Consider the following 23965-nt stretch of genomic DNA (forward strand, 5'->3'; position numbering starts at 1 on the left):
CATGTGACATGCTTGGCACAAGGACTACACAGAGAGGTATAGTAAATAAGATCCGAATTTCAAAAAGTGAATAAATGTATTTCGTCTGTGTAGAAAAATGTTCACGAAAGCTCCTTATACAGTTGCGGCAAAAAAAATTCCAGATGTTCACCTTTCTGCAGAACCTAGCCTCACTCATTGGGAAATTTTGCTAGAAGTGGTAGACTACAAGTGATTACTTTGAATAAATTAAACAAATCGTTGGAATTTAGAGGAGGGTGCATTTTATGTATCCAAAGCAAATTGTAAAATATTCTACTGAACAGAATTATGAAGTATGTCAGATCTCCCTCAACAATAATAAATTCAAACATCATGACTGCTCTTTAAAATAATAATGTACCTGTCATTCAAAATCTTGAGCTACTGAACATACTAAAGCAGAAGCTTTCTTAAGTATCTGGAACTATGGGGGGAAAAGTTAAAGTATGTCAGACAATGAGTTAAAGGAAAAAGTGGACTGAAGTTATTAATCACGACTGCTTTTATTTTAATGGGGGAAGACAAAAAAAAAGGTGGAACTAAATTACCAGTTAGTCTCATTCTAAGTCTAAAATACGGTATTGTCTCATTCGTTCAGCCAATGCAGAATGCTGTTTTGAGTTTGCAAATGAAATCTGAGTGATAATAACTACAACTCCTCTACGGAAAATCTAGAAATGACTTGTATCATGTAGCAAAGTATGGGAATGGTTGGTAAACAAAAGAGAAGTGCTCTTTCTGAGCATGACAATTTCAAAGTACAAAATATGAGTTATTTAATCTTTAATGTTACTAAATAAATGTGGTACATTCTAGTATTGGTATAGTTCTTTAGAAACATATTGGGAAATTACCAGTATAGTTATAAATGTGTGATGTGATCATCATATGGAAAGTACTATGGGGAACACTTTGTTGGTTTCATTTAATATACTTTATTATTATTATTATTTTTACTTTTGTCAACTTGCATGATTTCTTTCTGCATTTATTTATGATCGGTAATGAATATTTCTTCTCATAGTTATGATGTAAAATTTTAACTCAGTTCAGGGTGAAATATTATGCAGTCTGAATTGTTATTGCTTTAATTGTAATTGTAGCAGAGCGTTAACTTGGGGTTCTTATCTTTATGGTGAAACATATCTTATGTATGCCTCTGTCCATTGTGTATTGTCATTAAATTGCATAAGTTTGACTGGATGTTTGTTTTTATATGGGCATATCAGTGCCCGTTGCTATGCCTCATCTGCTGTAATATAAACTTCGGCAGTAATTACTTTAGAGTTTTAACTTGTTGCTTTGGTGATATGTGTTATGTTATTTGATGAAGCTATTTCTCATTCGTGTGGCTTGTTAATTAATTTAAATATTTTGCAGGGAATTTAATTAAAAAGTGACATAGCTTCAATCTTTATAGTATTGTATTCGAGTCTCAAAAGGGTTCTTTTTAGTTAATGAAGAATCAGTGAAAGCTAAATAAGCTGTAAGTGGAAAAATATATAACTATGTGAAATATTGGTGAAAATTAAGACATATTACTGGTAACTTGATGGTAATTGCATTCAATTTTATGGAGGCCTGAGAATTATTATAAGATACTTCAGACTCGATGAGAGGAAGTTAAATGGTACTCATATTTCTGCTTGTTGTTTAAAGGCGCCTAACATCTGAGGTCATCGGCCCACTCATATTTCAGGAAGATGAAAGGTCATATAATTATCTCGAGATATTGTCAATATTGATTTTGAGTTTCTTAAATACCTATTAATTATTTATTAATTTCTAGAGTTATTTATTTTTGAGTACATGTAACAACACAAATTATTTCTGTTGTGTTCTCAGTTTAATTATTTCAAATTTTTATTCCCATAAAAAAAATTATATATTAATTCTGATTGTTCATTTATATGGACTTACTTTAATTTTTGGACATTAAATTGATAATTATGAAGTGCTTGGTGAATGTCAGTGGATAGAATTAGTGATGATGCTGATCCTTTATGGTAGCAAACTCTTATTTTCTCTACCTCTTTATCTTTTCTTGGGATGCACTTCTGCAAGTCTTCCACATGGAGAAGGATATTTTTAGGTAAGTGTTCTGATTTATCTTGTTCTTAATGGTGACGTGTTATTATTTGCTTATGTTTTCTCCCCAATCTTCGCTCAGCCAACAATTGTAGGGATAATGTAGCCCTCAATGTTGATGACACTAGATTGTGATGGTAGTACTTGTCACCATGTAAAACACAATCACTGTCACTTCATTTGACTCTACTAATATTCTTATTATTGACGAAAAAACTTGATTTTCATGTACTCCATACGATTCCTAGATGATGGCGAGAATCTGCTAAAGTAATAAACAATTACTGGTGTAGTAATATTCCATTAGCACTTCCATAAATGCCATCAAGCACTTAATATCAGTAACGTTGAAAAACAAAACCAATATTAATTATTTACCTGAACTGGTTTGATACACTCCAAAATATGTATTGACCTCCACATTTTCACAAATTTTACAGAGCACACCAACGATCAATCTTACTCTTCCACCGGTTAAACAACACGTTTCAGCATATATATATTATACACGTAAATTGTACCAACATCAATTCTCGAATGATTCAAAAATCCAAATACCTCTGCCGGGTTTGAAATGGAGACCTTAGGATTCGTAGGGTGAAAATTGACGACTGGTCCACAGACACAGCTAATGAATAGGTAAACACATTCAGTGCTGTACAACTTTAGGTGTGTAAAACTAAACTGTACTTACCTGTTTTCTTCTTTGACATGTGGGTCCAGTTGTTCGATTGTATGTTCTTCTAAGATTATTTCATCCTTAATATCTGTAGCATTCTATAAGTAAGAAACAAGGGCAGATATTTAAGATAGAGTAGAGACAAAGCAAAAGTGAAAATATATAAATAGATGATGATGAATCTGGTTTAAATGGTTCTTACATCTAGGTCACCAGCCCCTATTTATTAATAGACAAGAAACTGGTAAATATTATATCTTCATAGCAAAAATATATTGAATTTATGAAACATATTTAACTCCAATAATCAAAAACATGCCAAGAGCTGTGTCTGTCACCCTTTTCAATTCAGTTGTTTGCTTGTCAGATATAATTCTGTGACAATGTTTACCTCTTCAGGTAGTTTACAAATTTAGTTATTCTGAAATAGTTTCTGCAGACTGAAGAACCTATTAGTAATAAATTCAGGAGTAATGGCACATAGTGTATAGTCACAAAATACGAGGCTCGTGGTTTGTGCGGCATTAGGAGGTGAATGTTAGCAGTTTGACAGTCGCAAGTGTGATACATTACTCAAACTAGTACAGTTATTCACGTCAGAGTGTTCGTGAAGTGTTCAGTGAAACCTGAAGCGAAATATCTACAAAAACAACCATGCCTCCCAAAGTTAAATAGGTGCCAATGGAAGCCATTGTGAAGCAAGCAGTGCAGGAAGCACTGAGCAGTAAGGAGACTCTCAACACGCTTGCCAACCTCATCCAAGATCAGGTCACGAAGACAGTTGTAGAGCAACTGAAGGAAACCATAAATTTCAATACGAGTGTGATCGAGGAACTAAAGCGTACGCTGGAAGAAAGAGACACGACCATAAGGGAATTAAAAAGAGAGCTACAAATTAAAAGACAGTTTAGAGCAGTACCAAAGAAGACAGTGCTTGCGTGTGTTTGGTGTGGAAGAAACTGCAGGAGAAAACACGGACACTATTTTCATTGATATTGCTCGTGAAACTGGGGTAGAACTTTCAGTGGACGAAATAGACAGGTCGCATAGGGTTGGGAAAAGTCAAACTGGCCGTCCAAGACCCATAATTGTTAAGTTTGTTTCGTACCAGAAAAGAAATGCGATGTTTATAAACAAAAAGAAACTCAAGGGCACAAATAAAACAATTAGAGAGAACCTAATCCCAGAGAGACTGCGGCTTCTACAGGATGCTATAACCAAGTTCAGTGTGCAGAACGTGTGGTCGAAGGATGGCATAATTTATGTTAAGCAGGGAACTCGTAAAATACCTGTGTCAAACCGCGAAGATCTCGTTCGTATTCGCTAACCATGAGCCGACATTCTGTAAACTAAATACCGCTGTATAGAACTTTAATCGGTATTTCAACTGTAGCTATAGCCTACATTTTTATCATTAATTTCAATTTTTAGTTTCTTAATTTTATCTAGTGTAGTTTTTCCTTTAATATCTACAGTTAAATTTTAAGTTGGCAGCAACAAGTAACCAGGAAACAAATGCCTCTAGTTTCAGCCTCTCCAACCCACAGTCCCAAGCAGGTCACTGCCTGTATCTCTCAGCCCCCACCCTAAGTACCGCTAATCATCTTCAAGACATTCTTTCGCCTTACCCTACCTCCTTACAAATAGCTCATGTAAACACTCAGAGCATTCTCCCACATTTCCCAGAATTCTCTGAAATATTCTCAACCTGCAACCTACATGCCATACTATTCTCTGAGTCGTGGTTGCGTCAGTCTATCCCTTCATCTCTTGTTAGTATGATTGGTTATTCATTAGTTAGGAATGACAGGAGCGGTAAGCTCGGTGGAGGAGTCGGTATGTATATATGGGATGATGTGAAATATAAGGTGATATTAAAATCCCCCAGTGAGTTCTCCAATAGCCCTGAATTCTTGTTCATTGAGCTCATAGTTTGCGGTACGAAGTGCTTGCTTGGTGTGGTGTATCGTCCACCGAAGACTGGTGACATCACAAATCTAGAGGAAGCCCTACATGATCTAACACCCAGGTATGAGCATTTGATTTTAATGGGAGACTATCATACAGACTTGACAAACAAATCTACCGAAACAAAACGATTGACTGAGATGTTTTCATCCATTAATTTGACAATACTACCCCTTAACCCTACACACCATGTTGCCAACTCACGTATGCTCCTCGATCTAATAATTACTAATAATACCAACCGAATCCTAACTCATGGACAAATGCCCGTTCCCGGTCTTTCCTGACATGACATGGTTTACGCTGCATATTCCTTGAAGTGCCCTAAATTCAAGCCGAAATTAATTACATATAGAGATTTTAAACATTTTAATGAAGACGCATTTTTTGACGATGCTCTTAATACACCATGGCACAATATTCAGTTCATAAATGACATTGACGGAAAAGTAAATCATTTTAACGAACTACTTCTGACTCTGTATGACAGACATGCACCACTATGCTGCACTGTTAGGGTAAAGAGACCTTCAAACCAATGGCTGTCCCAAGAAATACGCGACCAGATGAAAATAAGAGACGCAGCCTATAATTATTACGTGAAATATCCTACATCTGACAATTTCGGAAAGTATAAAAAACTCCGAAACAGAACAATACAGTTAATTAGAAATGCTAAAATACGTCACTTTTATGATATTTTGAACACTCAACATTCTAGTCAGATTTGGAAATCTCTTCGCGAAATGGGATTATGCAAAAACAAGACAAATGACAACAACTGTAATGTACCACTAGCTGACCTAAACTCATACTTTAGCTCACGATCCTCTGAGATTGACGAACAGACCAAAGCAGCAGTAATTAACAGAATATCCTCAAAAACAAGACATAATGGCGAGCAGTTCTACTTTTCTCATGTGACCCCCAGTGACGTTAGGGAAGTCTTCAGTGAAATAAAGTCAGGGTCCACTGGCCACGATGGAATCAACCTGTCTCTTTTAAAAAGATTCATAGACATCATACTTCCAACGGTCACACATATCATTAATAACTCACTCATGACTGGAGTATTTCCTTCGAATTGGAAACATGCAATCATCCGGCCTTTCCCTAAAAACAACAACCCCAACAGTCCCGAAGATTATCGTCCTGTAAGTATCCTTCCTATATTAGGAAAATTGTTGGAGAAAATAGTACATAAACAAATGACTGAATATCTTATTCAATACAACTTACTTGACAAATATCAATCGAGATTCAGACAAAACCACAGTACTGCCACTGCATTAGTTAAAGTGACAAATGACATGCAACTAGTGACAAATGACTCTACTTGTTCTCTTGGACTTAAGCAAAGCCTTCGATTGTGTAGATAGAGACATATTACTCGCTAAACTTAAGGCACTGAAATTTTCTTACAGTACTTTAATCTGAGTACACTCCTATCTTAGTGATCGCCAGCAGCGCGTTTCAGTGGGAAACGATACATCTTCGTGGCAAACCACTAAGATGGGCGTGGCTCAGGGAGGAGTATTGTCACCACTTTTGTTCTCACTGTACATGAACAACTTATCTGAGACGCTGACCAACTGTAAATATCACCTGTATGCAGATGATATTCAGTTATATATTCACACAAAGCCTAATGACTTAAACAATTCAATCACTAAGTTAAACGAAGACTTAGCAAATGTTAATGACTGGACTAGCAGACATGGCCTGAAAATGAACCCATCAAAATCACAGGCCATTATAATTGGCACGTATAAATCTCATGCTAAAATACAAAACACGTCTATACCCAGTGTTATGCTCAGTGGAATACCAGTAACATTTAGCGATCATGTAAAGAACCTTGGAGTAGTATTCGATAAATATTTAAGTTGGTCGGAACATGTCACAAAAATTTGTCAAAGAGTATTCTACTCATTACATTCTACAAAAAGGATGAGGGACTTCCTTCCAAGAAACACAAGAAAATTATTAGTACAGAGTCTAATATTTCCAATATTTGACTACGGAGATGTAGTTTATAATAGTATGAGCAAAACACTTTCATGTCGACTACAGCGAGTCTACAATGCTTGTGCCCGATTCGTATTAAATATCCCAATCCAAACTCATATTAGCCCTTTCCTCTCTCAGCTGTCGTGGCTAAGATTGACTGAATGACGTAAATACCACACTGTGTCCCTTCTCCACAGTATTCTGCAAACAAACAAACCAGACTATCTTAGAACAGATTTTAAATACCTCTCCCCTTCCGATAGGCTCCCTCAAGGTCATCCACACGTTCCCTCTAGTCCATTCCCATTCACCACAGTAACTCGTACAACAACTCATTCATACCTGCTACCATACATTCCTGGAACTCAATCCCAGCTGAAATTAGAGGCATAGGCAATCTGAAGTTATTTAAAAGGAAATGTTTAATGTGGTACACAAATATGTAAAAAGTAGATTTTATTAATGTAAGAATTTAATAATTAGCTCTTAATTATCAATAAGGATACAAAATTATAGAGGTTAAGTAAATTAATTTCAGTGATTTTTATAAATATATGTAAAAATGATTTTATGTAAATTATTCTGTAAATTGTATAAAGCTGTTGTATAATATGGTTTGGCATAATAACAGGCTTTATAGCCTGAGCCCCGCCATATAAGAAAGGCAATAAACTAAACTAAACTAAACTAAATTAACTGAGTGCAACAACTTACAAAAAATTCAACTATTTTTATTTAAAATTTGCTTTTTTTTCTTTTTTTTTCCTACTGGCTTTACATCGTGCAGACACAGACAGGACTTATGGCGACGATGGGAGGAGTGGGAAGGAAGCGGCCGTGGGCTTAATTAAGGTACAGCCCCAGCATTTGCCTGCTGTGAAAATGGGAAACCATGGAAAACCATCTTCAGGGCTGCTGCCAGTAGGGTTCGAACCCACTATCTCCTAAATGCAAGCTCACAGCTGCGTGATACTAACTGTATTGCCAACTAGACGGGTTGTTCCAACTACTGTCCTAATAACGAGCTAACATATTACTGCTTGAAATAGGCAATTTATGCAATACACTGCTAGTAGTTATGACACTAGCTGCCACAGATTATTTATTTTGCATATTTCACAGAACCATATCAGCTGTTGAAAGATATGGAACAGTGGGCCTTGGAACAATGCTAGTTAACACACAACACCTAGATGTGCATTACAGTACACAGAAGAAGATATTGGAACTACTTAAAAAAATTATATTATACACAAAACCTAGCAATGATAGAAGAACTGCTACTTTTCAGAGGATATTCTGACTTAATGCTGTAAAATAATAAGTCTCTCTTTGAATTATCTACAATACTTGCCTCACATTATTCTATAATGCATCAATAACAGTAACAAAAAAATACTAACTTACAGATGATGATTATGATGATGAAGCTTGCTGCTAAAGGGGCACAATATATATGTCATCGGCCACTATAACTCACAGAAGCTCTCCATTCAAAGATATTAACAGAGTCAAAATTATTAGTAGCAATGACACAAGCTATCACATGATATGTAGTGGATTACTCTGGAAATAGACCATCTGACACATGTACCTAAATGTATAATATAACTATTTATAATAGTTTATTTAAATCCGCCTTGATCAATACACTCAAATAAAAGAAACATTATTAATTAAACCATACATGTTTTGGGAAATCTCAACCATTCCCTTCATCAGTGGTTAGATCAAAGAATAACACAATATGACACAATCTTTTGTTTTACAATTTGAAGGAGTATTGTGTCCCAATACAGCATATCAAAGAGTAAAGAGAACTTATGAAATATTATAAAAATGATCAATACATACAATTTTGGTTGAACTGAATGAGAACACTATACAAATTTAGGATCTTCAAGTTTTTCTTCTTTTCTTCTTCTTTTTGTTCCTTAAATGATTATATGCTAGTCTAAACAGTGGTTTATCTTCTGTACTTTTCTCATTTAAACTTGATTCAGAATTACATTTTTGTGTAAGGTAAATTTCTAAATTTTCCAAAACATTAATCAGTTTTCCCCTTTTGGTCGAATGTAATAATTTCATGTCATTGGAAATGTCTGTAAATTTATGATTCATTTCAACCATATGTTCTCCCATTGCCGAATATCTTTTATGTTTGACCGCATTAACGTGTTCTTTGTACCTTATAGCCAAACTTCTTCCGGACTGTCCTATGTATCGTTGTTTACATGTTTGGCATGTTAATTTGTAAATTCCTGATTTATTAAATATACATTTATTCTCTATTTTATCTGAATTGAAAATTATCTTATTAGTATTATTATCCGTTTTGTATGTGACATTGATGTTTTTCTTCCTGAAAATTTTAGCCAGTTGATAAGAGTGCTTATTTCAAAAAGTTAGAACTACGAATTTCTTTTTCTCTTTTCGCTCTTTAATTAAAGTTGTTTTAGGTTCATTTTTCACTTTATTTATCATTCTATTAATAAATCTGTCTGAATATCCGTTGCTACGAGCGATTTGATGGATTAATATAATGATAATGATAAATAATGACATGAAATTATTACATTCGATCAAAAAGGGAAAACTGATGAATGTTTTGGAAAATTTAGAAATTTACCTTACACAAAAATGTAATTCTGAATCAAGTTTAAATGAGAAAAGTACAGAAGATAACCCACTGTTTAGGCTAGCATATAATCATTTAAGGAACAAAAAGAAGAAGAGAAGAAGAAAAACTTGAAGATCCTAAATTTGTATAGTGTTCTCATTCAGTTCAACCAAAATTGTATGTATTGATCATTTTTATAATATTTCATAAGTTCTCTTTACTCTTTGATATGATGTATTGGGACACAATACTCCTTCAAATTGTAAAACAAAAGATTGTGTCATATTGTGTTATTCTTTGATCTAACCACTGATGAAGGGAATGGTTGAGATTTCCCGAAACATGTATGGTTTAATTAATAATGTTTCTTTCATTTGAGTGTATTGATCAAGGCGGATTTAAATAAACTATTATAAATAGTTATATTATACATTCAGACCAGTCAATACGGACCAAACACAATATTAACCTATCATGGTTAAGTTTATTAACATGTACCTAATGCAATATCTTTCAACTACTTGAAGGAAAAGGTCACAGGACAAAAAATTAGTCGCCATAGTGCGCAGGCACCGACGGATTGTTAAGCCTGTACAGATGATGCAGTGAATGAGTCCCATAATAAATTGCATGCGCACTGCCTCTATGTGAGGATAAGACAGTAGCGATCAGTGAAACATTGATGTTTCAAGTGGGCAGTCAATGTCAACGTGGGTAAATAAAAAATGGCGTATGGCTTTTAGTGCCGGGAGTGTCCCAGAACAAGTTCGGGTCACCAGATGCAGGTCATTTGTTATGACTCCCGTAGGCGACCTGCACATCGTGATGAGGATGAAATAATAATGAAGACGACACTTACACCCAGTACCCATGCCAGCGAAATTAACCAATTAAAGTTAAAATTCCTGAGCCTGCCGGAAATCAAACCGGGACCCCTGTGACCAAAGGCCAACACATTTAGCCATGGAGCCGGACAAAATGGGTAGATGTAAGGATGCGACAGAGTGGTAAAAAGTGGCAATCACGTTTGGTCGTGCTCATGGCCATACGGTGCGTGAAGTTGCTGGATTTCTTAGTGTTTCGCTGGGACTGTTCAACATGTCTATAAACAGTGGTATACTACACATGGCCATGAAACATGACAGAATTGTGGTTGGAAAACGATTGTGACTGAGAGAGAGAAGAGACCCGTTTCAAGGCTTGTGAATCAAAATTGCTTCCATACCCGACAGGAATTGCTGCAGTCAGTGAATGAAGATCCATCCCAACCTGTTAGCGAGAGAATATCGCATGCAATGAACATCAAATCTGAAGAGTAGCTGACTGGTGGAATGTAACATGGTCTGATGAATCGCTTTTTGCCTATATTCCAATTATGGACATTGTCCAGTGCACTGAAGGCCAATGGAAGCTCATCCTGGATGTGTGCAAGGGAAGGTTCAAGCCAGAAGTGGTGCTTTGGGGGTGTTATCCATGCCATGGATTGGGCCCGCACACTGAGATGACTCCAACATGAAACAGCATGTCTATTTCAACATCCTGGACGATCAGTGTAGCCTTTCAGTCAACATCTGCATGATGAGTATGGCACTGATAATACAAGTTTCCAAGATGACAGCAGCAAAGTTCATCATTCTAGACGCATAAGTAACTGGCTTTATGAACTCCTCCACCCTGTTACATCACATTGGCCTGCAAAATCACCTGAATTGAAACCCACTGAAAATCTGTGGGACATGTAAGAACAGTGAGTAAAATACTGACATCAGAATTCACACAATTAGGTGGAATTATGCGATAAAATCCTCAGCGAGTGGCTTAATCTGGAGGGGGGCGACAGACCTGCATACCCTTGTGGACTCACTTTCCAACCAAATCCAGGTGGTTACCATGTCCAGAGGCTGAGTCACACACTATATGTCACAAAACTTGTCCAGAAAAAAGTGTCAGAAAGGTTCTGATAGCTAAGGTACACCTTTAACAACAACTAACAAAACTTGGAAAAGTCTTCCATAACAAAATATGCTGTTAATAGAGTGTATGCTTACCCCTAACGGTTACGCATGCTTCGCAGCGACGTGTCATGCTCTCTATTAGATGGTCCAAAAGCTCTTGTTGCAGTCAATCCCATTCCTCCGAAAGGGCAATGTGAAGGTCTTGGAGGGTCCTTGATGGATGCTGACGGGATGCAGTTCGCCTCTCCAATGAATTCCAGCCATGTTCTATAGAATTCAGATCCACAGACCTTACTGGCCAGTCCATGTGACGAATGTCCTCCCCTGCCAGAAATTCATCCACCAGAGCAGTTTGGTGCGGTCGGCATTATCGTCCATTAAGAGGAAGGCTGGACAACCGCATCTCTGAAGAGTCAAACATGTGGTCTCAGTACCTCATTCCTGTATCTCTGAACGTTAACAGTGTTCCTCAGACCACCCACGACGATGTGCAGGTCCGTACGGCCATTCAACATGATGCTGCCCTACGTCATGATGCCACCACCCCCATACTGGTCTGTTCCACGGTGTTCCTGTGGTTGTATCGGCTATCCAGTTCTCTCCAGATTAAAGTGCGTGTGACGGGAATCGTTATGCAAACTGAAGCGGGATTCATCTGTGAAGAGCACATGCCTCAATTCATTCATGGTCCAGTTTCGATTTTGATGGCTCCACAGTAAATGGGCTCGTCTCTGTGCTGGAGTTACCGGAACACACACTGCTGGACGTCAGGCAAATAGCCCTGCTGTTCTGAGCCTCCAGTAAACAATTTGCCAGAAAACGGCAACCCCTGTGACGGCTGCAAGCTCTACCGACAATTGACTTGTAGGTGCACTCCGATTTCATCAGGCAGTTAAGCCCAGATACCGGTCCTGCTGTGGGGTGGTTACCCTTGGTCAACCTGGTACTGGCCTAATCAAAACAAGAAAATATTTCTACCTAATCGATACCTTTCTTTTAATTTGCCTTTGGCAATTTATAAAATCATTAAGAATAACAGAATATGTTTCGATAGCTTTGCGATCATCATCAGCAGCATACACAAAAGCTTACGAGGGAACGGTACGAAGGTACGAAGTCGGACGGCGAATTTCGATTTGATTTTTACATATTCGTGAAGGTCCATTTAAGCTGAAACAGGTAGTGGAAGTCTAATTTCTCACTGGTCTTTTTTAAGGGGGCATTTGGGGGCTCAAATTTGGCGGTGTGCGCCCTGAATTGTACAGTACATGCTGGCACACGTCAGTGCTCATGGCCAGCGGCTGTCCTGCCTCACCTTCCCTCTCCACTCCTTCGGTTCTCCTCTGTCCCCCACAACATACGGCTGCCAACAGTTGTGTATATGAGACGGCGAGTCCTATTCTATTCGGTCAAGTTCTCCACGATTGATGGCTATTCCACATACAGGAGATCGCATTGGATTCTTTACTTTGTTATGGCCACTTGCAACACTATTGCAGTTCTTATTAATGCCTACGGTGTTAATGTTCAAGAACCTACAGAGCTTTCTGATGAAGAGCAAATCATGTATATACAAATAAAGACAACGTTTGATGCAATTTTGGAGGGAAAATGCGAATTTATTCAGGAGGAAAAGCCGTTTATGTTGATTCAGAAGACAAAGATGGCGTTGAGGAGGGTACAACAACACCGAAAAAACGCAAACATGGAGATGAGTTTAACGAAGATAACAAGTCTTGTGATGGCCAAGGAAGACTCTGTAAGTAAGTGGAAGATTATGATTCCGAATCACTGTTGGACATGTATCAAAAAATAAAGGAACGAGGACCTATGTACGCCATACGGAAGTATAAGAAGACTCGGAGACAAATTTACGGAATCATCAACCACGTTGAACACAATAGAGAAATTAGGAAATGTGCGATGGTTTGAGCTTATGTGAAAGAAGAGTTCACCAAGGCAAGGATGCGTTATTTATATGTCACAAAATCGGACATTGAGCGTTGGATTGGTGAGGGTAGAGAGTTGTATTGCCCCAAACACTCTCTCCAAAGCGAGTCATACTTGACAAACCTTAAAAGGTGTTTGAAAATTCGGGTCCGAAAAATAACCAAACTAGTCAGTAAAACGTTTGAAAAAGACGAAGAAGTACGACACGAAGTGGCTAAAAAGTTTGTAACATTCATTAATGAATTGCAAGAAAAGAAAGAGATCCTGGATGCCAATATCTGGAATTTGTACCAGTCCCGATTTGAGTACGAAAAGGCAACACAGAGAAGTTATGATTTTCGTGGTGTGAAATACGTTCTTGCTACGCTTGTTTGCCGAAATAGTTGTACACACTCCCACACAGTGCAATATCACATTTCTAAAGCTGGAGAAATGGGACATTTGTTCCAAGAAATTAATGGAAAGTTTGGACCTAAAACACAAGAAAGTATCAAAGCCTACATGGATGCCTTTAAATATGTCGTAATTGATTGTTCATCTTCCGGTAAAATGGGGAAAGGGCATGTACGTGACTGGTTTCAAAACATTTTCCATCTGGAATTACAGGAAGACGGAAGAAATCTTCTTCTCATAGATTCATTCAGTGGCCAGGGCAAAAATGCACAACTTGAATCCCTGACGAACAAACATGTACAAATTGAATACATACCGAAAGGAACTACGTATCTTTGCCAGCCGCGTGATCTTGAAATCTGCCGACAACTAAAATGTTTAGTCCATCGAATGGAAAACATTTGCCGGGTAAGGAATTTACATGGCCAGTCAAAATTAAAACCCAAAAACAGACTTTTCATTATAACCAGTCAAATACTAGCGCATAACCAATTACAAGCTGATTGTTTTGTACCAATGCTGAAATATTGTTGATAAGAGGGTGGTTATTCCATTACTGACAATATACCGCAATTTCATACTCTCTCACAAACAAATTTTCATGATTTAACTGATAAAAAGTGTGTTGGAAATGATTGTACCAATTTTTCGTTTATAAGGTGCGCACATTGCTGTCTTGTGTTTTGTTATTCACATTTTGTGTTAGATTTTCACTATCATGCCATGAACAATGGACCAATGCCAGACTGTGTTAGAATAAAGTCATTTCTTGAACACTTTGAATGTCATGATGATGCAGATGATATTCGATTATGTATTATTTGTATGTTAAGTAGTGATTTGTAAACAATTTTTATTGTTTATTTATTCCATAATGAATTCATCTTTGTAAATAAAATGTCCCAATAACGTCGGTCTTCAACCGCAATCCCCTGTACACAACTGTTGGCAGCCATATGTGGTAGGGGAGAGAGGAGAACAGAAGGAGTGGAGATGGAAGGCGAGGCAAGACAGCCGCTGGCTGTGAGCGCTGACGTGTGCCGGCATGTACTGTACAATTCATTGCGCGCACCACCAACTTTGAGCTACCAAATGGCCCATTAAAAAGGACCAGCAAAAAATTAGACTTTCACTACCTGTTTCAGCTTAAAAAGACCTTCACGAATATGTAACAATCAAATTGAAATTCACCGTCTGACTTCGTACCGTTCCCTCGTTAGCTGAAACAGCATAAAGCAATTGCATGCTTAAATCTTTGTTGACTTTTAAAAAAAGCTAATGTTAGTAAAGGACATATGGGTTGGAGCGGTGAGGTACTGTGCGACGGGGGGACGTTAAACTTAAAAATGAATTTAAAATACTATCTACGAGCTAAAATGTTTTTGGTATCATTTTAGGTCCCGAAGGCTTAATAAAATCACTTGCTTAAAAAACTAAAAAATTGGTGTTGTGATCCTGAAGAAATGTTTCTTGCCGAAGTATGCTTCCTCTTTACTTGACTTCTTCTTTTCTTCCTTGTCACTTTGTACTGTACTATAAAGGCTGATCCTCTTGTTTATCTTTTTCTAAGTAGAAAGGGTGTATCCGTTGTTGGTTGAATTAAGAATTGTATTCATAAACATATCAGGTTGGATAGCTTGTTGTACGATCCCTGTCCATTTCATTTCCTTTACTTCCCGTAAATTACGGGCGTGGGTCTGATTCTACTGTCCTTGACCTTGAATGATACTGGTACTGGCCTATGACTAACATCTCCTGTGTCTCGAAATCGTCTCCAAAGCCTGGAAATTACACTTTGTGGCAAATTCAAGGATATGGTGACTTTGGTCTGTGCCTGGCCTGCTTCCAGGCAGCCTCCGGTACACGGTTTGCTGGGAAACTGCAACCCCTGAGATGGCTGCAAGCTCCGACAACAATTGACTCGCAGGTGCACTCCTTGCAGAGAACGGGATCCAAATGGCATCGTTGTGCCGTTATGGGGTCACCTTCACCACAAGGCTACACTATAACAGGGCAAACACAACTGGGGGAAAATGGGACGCAGGCGCTGGCTGTGTTTACCTTGCGGTTACATCACTAATCGAAGCAGGGAACACTCCTTTCCTATACGAAGCGAACACGTACGGTTGGTAGCTGTATATGTTGTGCGATTTGCGGTCTATTTCCTGTTGCCCTGCTTACCTGTAACATATGCTTAACTTTTGAACAGCAGTGTATGTATAATAATGTCTCCAGGGGTGACTAATTTTTTGTCTGGTAAGCTAATGAAAAGTATGTAAAAAACTGGCAATGTTATAAAAAATTAATATTTTTCCTAGGACATTCTGATTGTATGCATTGAAATTAATATTCACCCATTGAAACCTGTTCAGCCAGTTACTCACCATTTCCATTACCAGTCAATGACTTGTTGAATTATGTATATTACATGTGCATTATCCTGTGTTGGCACTGGCCCTGTTATCTCTGATTTGATTTCTTGCTTTGGAAATATCATTTCTGATACAAGTTCAAAATCTTCCTGTGGAAAAGAAAATATATTTGGCATGCTCTTTGCATACATCTGCCAATCTACTCACAAATGACCATGATAATTCATTATGTGCCAATATTTGAATTCATTTCTAAATTTTACTAATGTTGTACAGGATCCTTAAAACCAAAAGGTGAATTTCAGGAGAATAATTCCTGCAATACATTTCTAGTAGCAATGATATCAGCTGTCAAACACTATGTATAGCACAAAGAATCATGGGACTATATCAGCTCTTGTATGGTATACAGCAGTGGGCCTCAGAACAATCCTAGTTGTCACACAACACCTAGCTGAGCATTACAGTAGCCAGTGGAAGGCCCTGGAACCACACAAAGAAAGTTAGTACAATATGTAGGAAATTCATCAAACCTATGAAAACTACTTCTATTCAGAGGATCTTCAGACTTAATGCTTCAAAATGAGGAATCTCTCACTGAAATAAGTTCAATAGCTTTCTCACATTATTCTACATAGCAGTGATAACAGTAACAAAACAATAATAACTCATAGAAACTCAGTATCAGTAGCAATAATGCAAGCTCCCACCTGATACATAGTAGAGGCTTTTGAAGCTGTATGAATTATCACATGATACCTAATATGAGAACTTGGAACTTCAAGGTAAGAAAACTGTCAGTCTTATAAAACTTTATATTTTCCCTAGGACTTTAAGTCATATGCACTGAAATGAATGTTTGCCCCCTGGAATTTCCTCAAATATTTTCTTGCTATTTCCATTATCAGACACTGCAATATCAAATTAGAAACATTAACTTGAATGTGTCAGAGTGACATAGAGCAACTTGCAAAAAAAAAAAAACTTGAATGTGATTCCCTGTGTTGGCCCTAGCTCGGTTAACTCTGATTTGGTTTCTTGTTTCAGAGGGATCATTTCTGATATAAGTTCAGAATTTTCCTGTGGGAAAAAATTCTATTATGCAAATTCTTCACACATATCTACCACTATAATCATTAACAAATGAACATGATAATTGAATACCTCCCACTATTCAAATTCATAATTTTACACATGGTTAGGGAAAATTTCTATACATAGAGGGTGTAGTTCAGGAGCAAAAAGCATCCTACTTGAATGCTCAGGGTTCACACATAAAATTCTCTAATACATTACGGTGTTATCAGGATAAATGTATGGAGATACTAATAATTATTCTACTCATTCTAAAATAAATAATTCATCAAAATTCAGTCAAACAAAATTTACTTTACATCGGCTAGTACATATCATCATGAAACATCTCACCTGTTGTATGTTATGTTCCCAGCTATAAGACTGGTTGGATCCTCAAGAGATCTAAAATTACCTGTCATAGAGAGCCTACGTGTCACCAAGGAGACATATGCAAGAAACGAGCAGTGAGTTAGTGTCCTGTTACTTTCCTTTTCTAGGAAGTCTGTGCTATTACACATTACTCTGGCATGAAAACAGAAGCTTTTTTTATACTACTTTGTTACATCACACCAACAAAGACATTCCTTATAGCGATAATGATATAGAAAAGGAGTGGGACTGGCAAGAAGCGACCACAGCCCTGGTTCTTATGAAATGAAGCTTAATAGTCAAAAACAGAAACCTAAATATCAATAGCAGAAATTTAAATCATACGAAGAAAAAGTTATATGATGCTACAACCATGGAAATAACTGCTGTTCATGCTGCGGCTAGCAGATTGTGCGAGGATGCAGTTCAGCCTCCTGACCAATATACAGGTCTTCACTTTTTAAATCTGAGCTCCTATCTTCCCATCACATAACTCCTCATGTAGGCTAATGAAATGTCAAACCAGATCTCTGATTTAGGTTAAAAAAAATACATAACAGGGCAAACCAAACCCAGACCCTCTAGGAGACATGAAGGCTCTCTACACCGAAACCGAAAAACTGGCTGCGTAATTTTGATACTGACAGTAAAAAGTACACTGCTGTGCATAACTTAAGGATGAAATACGTAAAGCAACGTAACATGTCAAACACTCAGTGGAAATGAATTAAAGTGCAGTATGTTGCCAGAGTTCTTGCACACGTGCATAGAGACCTGGTGTGAGGTCAGTGTGACTATGGTGTCAAATGGGTCTGGCCCCACAAAACGAAGCAGCTGAAGGAATGGGACAAGACTGTGTGAGTCAATCAGCAGGCTGTTATGGTCCACTATGGTGGTGTTATTCACTACAACATGGAACGGAGACAACATTTGGAAGACTTCACACGGGGAAGAGTCATCGAGAAACTGGAAGAAGGATGAAGTGTGACGAGTGTAGCCCAGGAATTTGATATTGCTCACAGCATTGTTTCACGTGTTTGGTCAGCATTTCAAACTGCTACCCAAAGGAGAGGAGATGACTGCTACATTGTGCAACAGGCAAGAAGAGACTCTCGCCAAACAGCGGGTGCAATTGCTACCGCATTTAACCTTTTGAACTTCATTACCCTTATCATATACTTCCTGGTCCAATCATAATTCATTTCTGCACTATGAAAAGCTGTAAGAAGTGAACACTGCAAAACAGATAAACACAAATATAATAATGTTACTTGAAATACATTTACAGCTGCAGTGTTCAACGATTGTTCCTACATGATACCTTAGGTCCACAAATTGTTTCGTTGAATAAGAATACAGGTAAGTTAGCATTCCCACCTCTCCACTCGCGCTATGGATTTGGACTCCAGTTTCATTTTCATTATCACTCTGTTCACTCTGTTTGTTTCCAGTTATATTATTCACTATTAAATCTTTTAAGTCAGTTGTTGCTTCATTATCATCACTATCATTTTCCACTAACTGTTCTAAAATATGAACTTCTGTGAGTGAAAATGAAGCAGAAGCCATGTTTACATTCAATCTTTATTATAAGTGAACTCTCATAAACATTTGACAATAATAGAGGTTACAAACTCATAACAATCACCACGAACTATGGTAACTAGGGAAAATGTTTTTTCGAAGACCATTAGATAGCTTTACAATACTGGAACACTGCACAGTCGTCATATGAACACTGCAAGTACACTCCAATTTCATGTCGAGTGAGACTCAACATTGGACCACAAGTCTAATGTTTCAATGTTAGTGCACCGCTCGACATAGGAGTGCAAAAGTTGAACAGGAATACAAGGCACCGAATCTCACACTCCACAGTGCCATGGTGACGGCATTGTGGTGGTGTTTGTCTGACGACCATTAGGGTGCGTTCTGTTGACACCCACACATCGGTGGACCGACGAGGAGTTAGGTCATGTGCTCTTCTCAGATGAGAGCAGATTCAGTCTGAGTAGTGACTCCAGATGTAGGCCTACCCTCATCTGGCAAGAGGTGGAAACATGTAATATACCCAGGAAAATGGTCATACATACATACATACATACATACATACATACATACATACATACATTATCATTATAGACTGTTATGCCTTTCAGCATTCAGTCTGCAAGCCTCTGTGAATTTACTAAACGTCGCCACAGTCCTCGATTTGCAACTAGTATTGTGGCCTCATTTACTTCTATACCTCTTATCTTTAAATCGTTAGAAACCGAGTCTAACCATCATCGTCTTGATCTATTTCTACTTCTCTTACCCTCCATAACAGAGTCCATTATTCTCCTAGGTAACCTATCCTCCTCCATTCACCTCACATGATCCCACCACCGAAGCCCGTTTATGCGTACAGCTTCATCCATCAAGTTCATTCCTAAATTATCCTTTATCTCCTCATTCCCAGTACCATCCTGCCATTGTACCCACCTGTTTGTACCAGCAATCATTCTTGCTCGTTTCATGTCTGTTACTTCTAATTTATGAATAAGATATCCTGAGTCCACCCAGCTTTTGCTCCCATAAAGCAAAGTTGGTCTGAAAACAGACCGATGTAAAGATAGTTTCGTCTGGGAGCTGACTTCCTTCTTACAGAATGCTGTTGATCGCAAATGCGAGCTCACTGCATTAGCTTTACGACAAGTTGATTCAATCTCACTTACTATATTACCATCCTGGGAGAACACACAACCTAAATACTTGAAATTATCGACCTGTTCTAGCTTTGTACCACCAATCTGACATTCAATTCTGTTGAATTTCTTACCTACTGACATCAATTTAGTCTTCGAGAGGCTAATTTTCCTACCATACTCATTGCATCTATTTTCAAGTTCCAAGATATTACACTGCAGGCTTTTGGCACAATCTGCCATTAAGACCAAGTCGTCAGCATAGGCCAGACTGCTTACTACATTTCCACCTAACTGAATCCCTCCCTGCCATTTTATACCTTTCAGCAGATGATCCATGTAAACTACGAACAGCAAAGGTGAAAGATTACAGCCTTGTCTATCCCCTGTAAGTACCCTGAACCAAGAACTCATTCTACCATCAATTCTCACTGAAGCCCAATTGTCAACATAAATATCCTTGATTGATTTTAATAATCTACCTTTAATACCATAGTCCCCCAGTATGGCGAACATCTTTTCCCTCGGTACCCTTTCATATGCTTTCTCCAGATCTAAGAAACATGAACACAACTGCCTATTCCTCTCGTGGCATTTTTCAATTACATGGTGCATACTGAAAATCTGATCCTGACAGCTCTCTGTGGTCTTAAACCACACTGGGTTTCATCCAACTTCCTCTCAATGACTGATCGCACCCTCCCTTCCAAGATGCCAGTGAATAATTTGCCTGGTATACTAATCAATGAGATACCTCAATAGTTGTTGCAATCTTTCCTGTTCCCTTGCTTATAGATAGGTGCAATTACTGCTTTTGTCCAATCTGAAGATACCTTACCAACACTCCATGATAATTTTACTACTCTATGAAGCCATTTCATCCCTGCCTTCCCACTATACTTCACCATTTCAGGTCTAATTTCATCTATTCCTGCTGCTTTATGACAATGGAGTTTATTTACCATCCTTTCCACTTCCTCAAGCATAATTTCACCAACATCATTTTCCTCCTCCCCATGAGCTTGGCTATTCGCAACACCACCAGGATGATTTCCTTTTACATTGAAAAGATGTTCAAAATATTCCCTCCACCTCTCCAGTGATTTCCTGGGATCTATTATGAGCACCTGAATTACTCAAAACACTGTTCATTTCCTTTTCCCTCCTTTCCTAAGATTCTTTATTACAGTCCCGAAAGGTTTCCCTGCTGCCTGACCTAGCCTTTCCAGGTTGTTACCAAAATCTTCCCTTGACTTCTTTTTGGATTCAACAACTATTTGTTTTGCTCTGTTTCTTTCATCTACATACAAATCCCAGTCTGCCTCGGCCCTTGTTTGGAGCCATTTCTGATAAGCCTTCTTTTTACGTTTACAAGCTGCTCTCACTTCATCATTCCACTAAGATGTTCGCCTTTTCCCATCTTTACACACAGCTGTTCCTAGGCATTCCCTTGCTGTTTCTACTACAGCATCCCTGTATGCCACCCATTCACTTTCTATATCCTGAACCTGCTTACTGTCTACTGTTTGAAACTTCTCACTAATCATATCCATGTACTTCTGTCTAATTTCCTCGTCCTGGAGATTTTTTACCCTTATTCATTTGTAGACAGATTTCACTAGGCCTAGAGATACTTAGTTCACTACAGATCAGATAGTGGTCTGTATCATAGAAAAATCAGCGAAAAACTCGTACATTCCTAACAGATTTCCTGAATTTGAAGTCGGTTAAGATATAGTCTATTATGGATCTGGTACCCCTAGCCTCCCATGTGTAGCGGTGAATAGCTTTAAGCTTGAAGAATGTATTCGTAACAGCTAAACCCATACTAGCACAGAAGGCCAGCAAACGCTTCCCATTCCCATTAGCTTCCATAACTTCCCCACATTTACCAATCACCCTTTCGTATCCTTCAGTTCTATTCCCATCTCTCGCATTGAAATCGCCCATTAGCACTATTCTATCCTTGCTGTTGACCCTGACCACGATGTCACTCAATGCTTCATAAAACTTGTCAACTTCATCCTCATCTGCACCCTCACATGGTGAATACACGAACACAATCATTCGCTCATTTATGTGCCTAACAGAAACTATGTTGCGTGCAAAGGTATTCCTGATAAAGAGCCCTAACCCAGACTCTGCCCTTCCCTTTCTAACACCTGTCAAGGACACTTTATAATCTCCTATCTCTTCCTCGTTATCTCCCCTTACCCGAATATCACTTACTCCTAGCACATCCAAATGCATCCTCTTTGCTGACTCAGCCAGTTCTACTTTCTTTCTTCCGTAAGCCCCATTAATATTGACGGCTCCCTATCAAATTCTATTTCGTTCGCCAAGTAGTTTCCAAGGAGTCCCTCGCCCGTCAAACTCCCATAGGTCCGAGGCTTGCTTAAAATGTTCTGAGTTCGGTAAATTCATGAAGCAGGATGCTACCCTACTTGCACATAGTCCAAGTGAGGATCTCTCCTCTAACGGGTTATGGACCACCGGTGAATTGTATAGTCCTAGCCGCCTGAGCACAAGGAGGGCCATGACTCAAAATTTGTCCGAGATGCCCACTCCCATTCCATAGCAACTGGTATCCCGACTCTCAGGACCACTTACTAGGCCACTCAGCCTTTGCCCATGGTTCACGAACTAGGACGTGACTACAGTAACCCACAAACATGAAAATGGTTAACATGGTCGTTTTGGCAGTCCAAGTGTTATCGTGTGGGGAGGCATAATGTTGCATGGGCATACCGACCTCCAAGTCTTTTCTCGGGTACACTCACTGGTCAACGTTATTGCGACAGTGTATTCTTTCCCCACGTGCATCTTTCTTTTCAGGGGTGCATTCGGCCTTGACCTTACACTTATTAATGACAATGCACGACCGCATCCAACAGCGCAGGTGGAGGAGCTCTTAGAATGAGAGAATATTGGGCGAATAGACTGGCCTACCCATTTCCTGAATTAAATCCTATCAAGCATGTGTGGGACACGCAGGGTAGATATATTGCATAATGTCCACATGTTCCAACGATCATCCAGCGGTTGTCAAAAACACTGGTGAAGGAATGGAATCCCCTACCACAAGAACTCCTTACCAATCTTGTGGCCATCATGGGAACACTTTGCAGAACATGCATCGCTGTCTGTGATTATCACACACACTTTTTAGGACCATGCCCCTTCTTTTTGATGTCCATGGGACCATGATGAGTCGCAGTAACTTAGTGTAATTTACTGTCTCTGCATAATAGTGTCATTTCTGTTCATCTCATAGCAAACTCCTTTCAGTTGCCTACTGTACCATAGTGTAGCATTTCTTCCTTTGTACGGTTCAAGTTTAATCCAGCTATGATACTTGGAAGTGACACAACATGTGAAATTACTTTTGACCTTAAGTTTTGTACAGCAATGTATAAAGTAACCAAACCCTAAACTACATGCTCCCGGTAATGGTATCCATCAGGGGTCACTGAGGGGATACACAGCTCCATCACCTGAAGGTGTCATGAGTATTAATAATGTTTTAACACACCATGATTAGAGCACTGTAGATTTATTCCAAAACCATATGCCAACAGAGCACTGGTCCGAAAACAGTCAAGTCAGGAAAGAATGAGAGAGAAAATGACGTGATATAAATGTTCAAATGTCAGTAACTATCCTTAATTTTCAGTAACAATGAATGACCTCCAGGACTGCATCACTGCTGCTCTGACATTGAACAGCTAAATGCTGTAGCCTGTATTACATACATGTGCCATGTGATCACTGCTGCT

General features: G+C 38.5%; 1 protein-coding gene across 3 annotated transcripts in view; it reads right to left on the minus strand.

Moving 5' to 3' along the window:
* Positions 1-23965, minus strand: part of LOC136874725 (zinc finger protein 892) — a 95494-nt gene that overhangs the window by 9351 nt on the left and 62178 nt on the right. For all 3 annotated transcript variants that reach the window (XM_067148390.2, XM_067148391.2, XM_067148388.2), the window contains one exon: positions 2804-2886. In XM_067148390.2, coding sequence (XP_067004491.2) covers positions 2804-2886 — 83 coding nt within the window. The remainder of the gene's footprint in view (positions 1-2803; positions 2887-23965) is intronic.

The sequence above is a fragment of the Anabrus simplex genome, chromosome 5 (assembly GCF_040414725.1).
Source record: "Anabrus simplex isolate iqAnaSimp1 chromosome 5, ASM4041472v1, whole genome shotgun sequence".
In the NCBI taxonomy this organism is placed as follows: domain Eukaryota; kingdom Metazoa; phylum Arthropoda; class Insecta; order Orthoptera; family Tettigoniidae; genus Anabrus; species Anabrus simplex.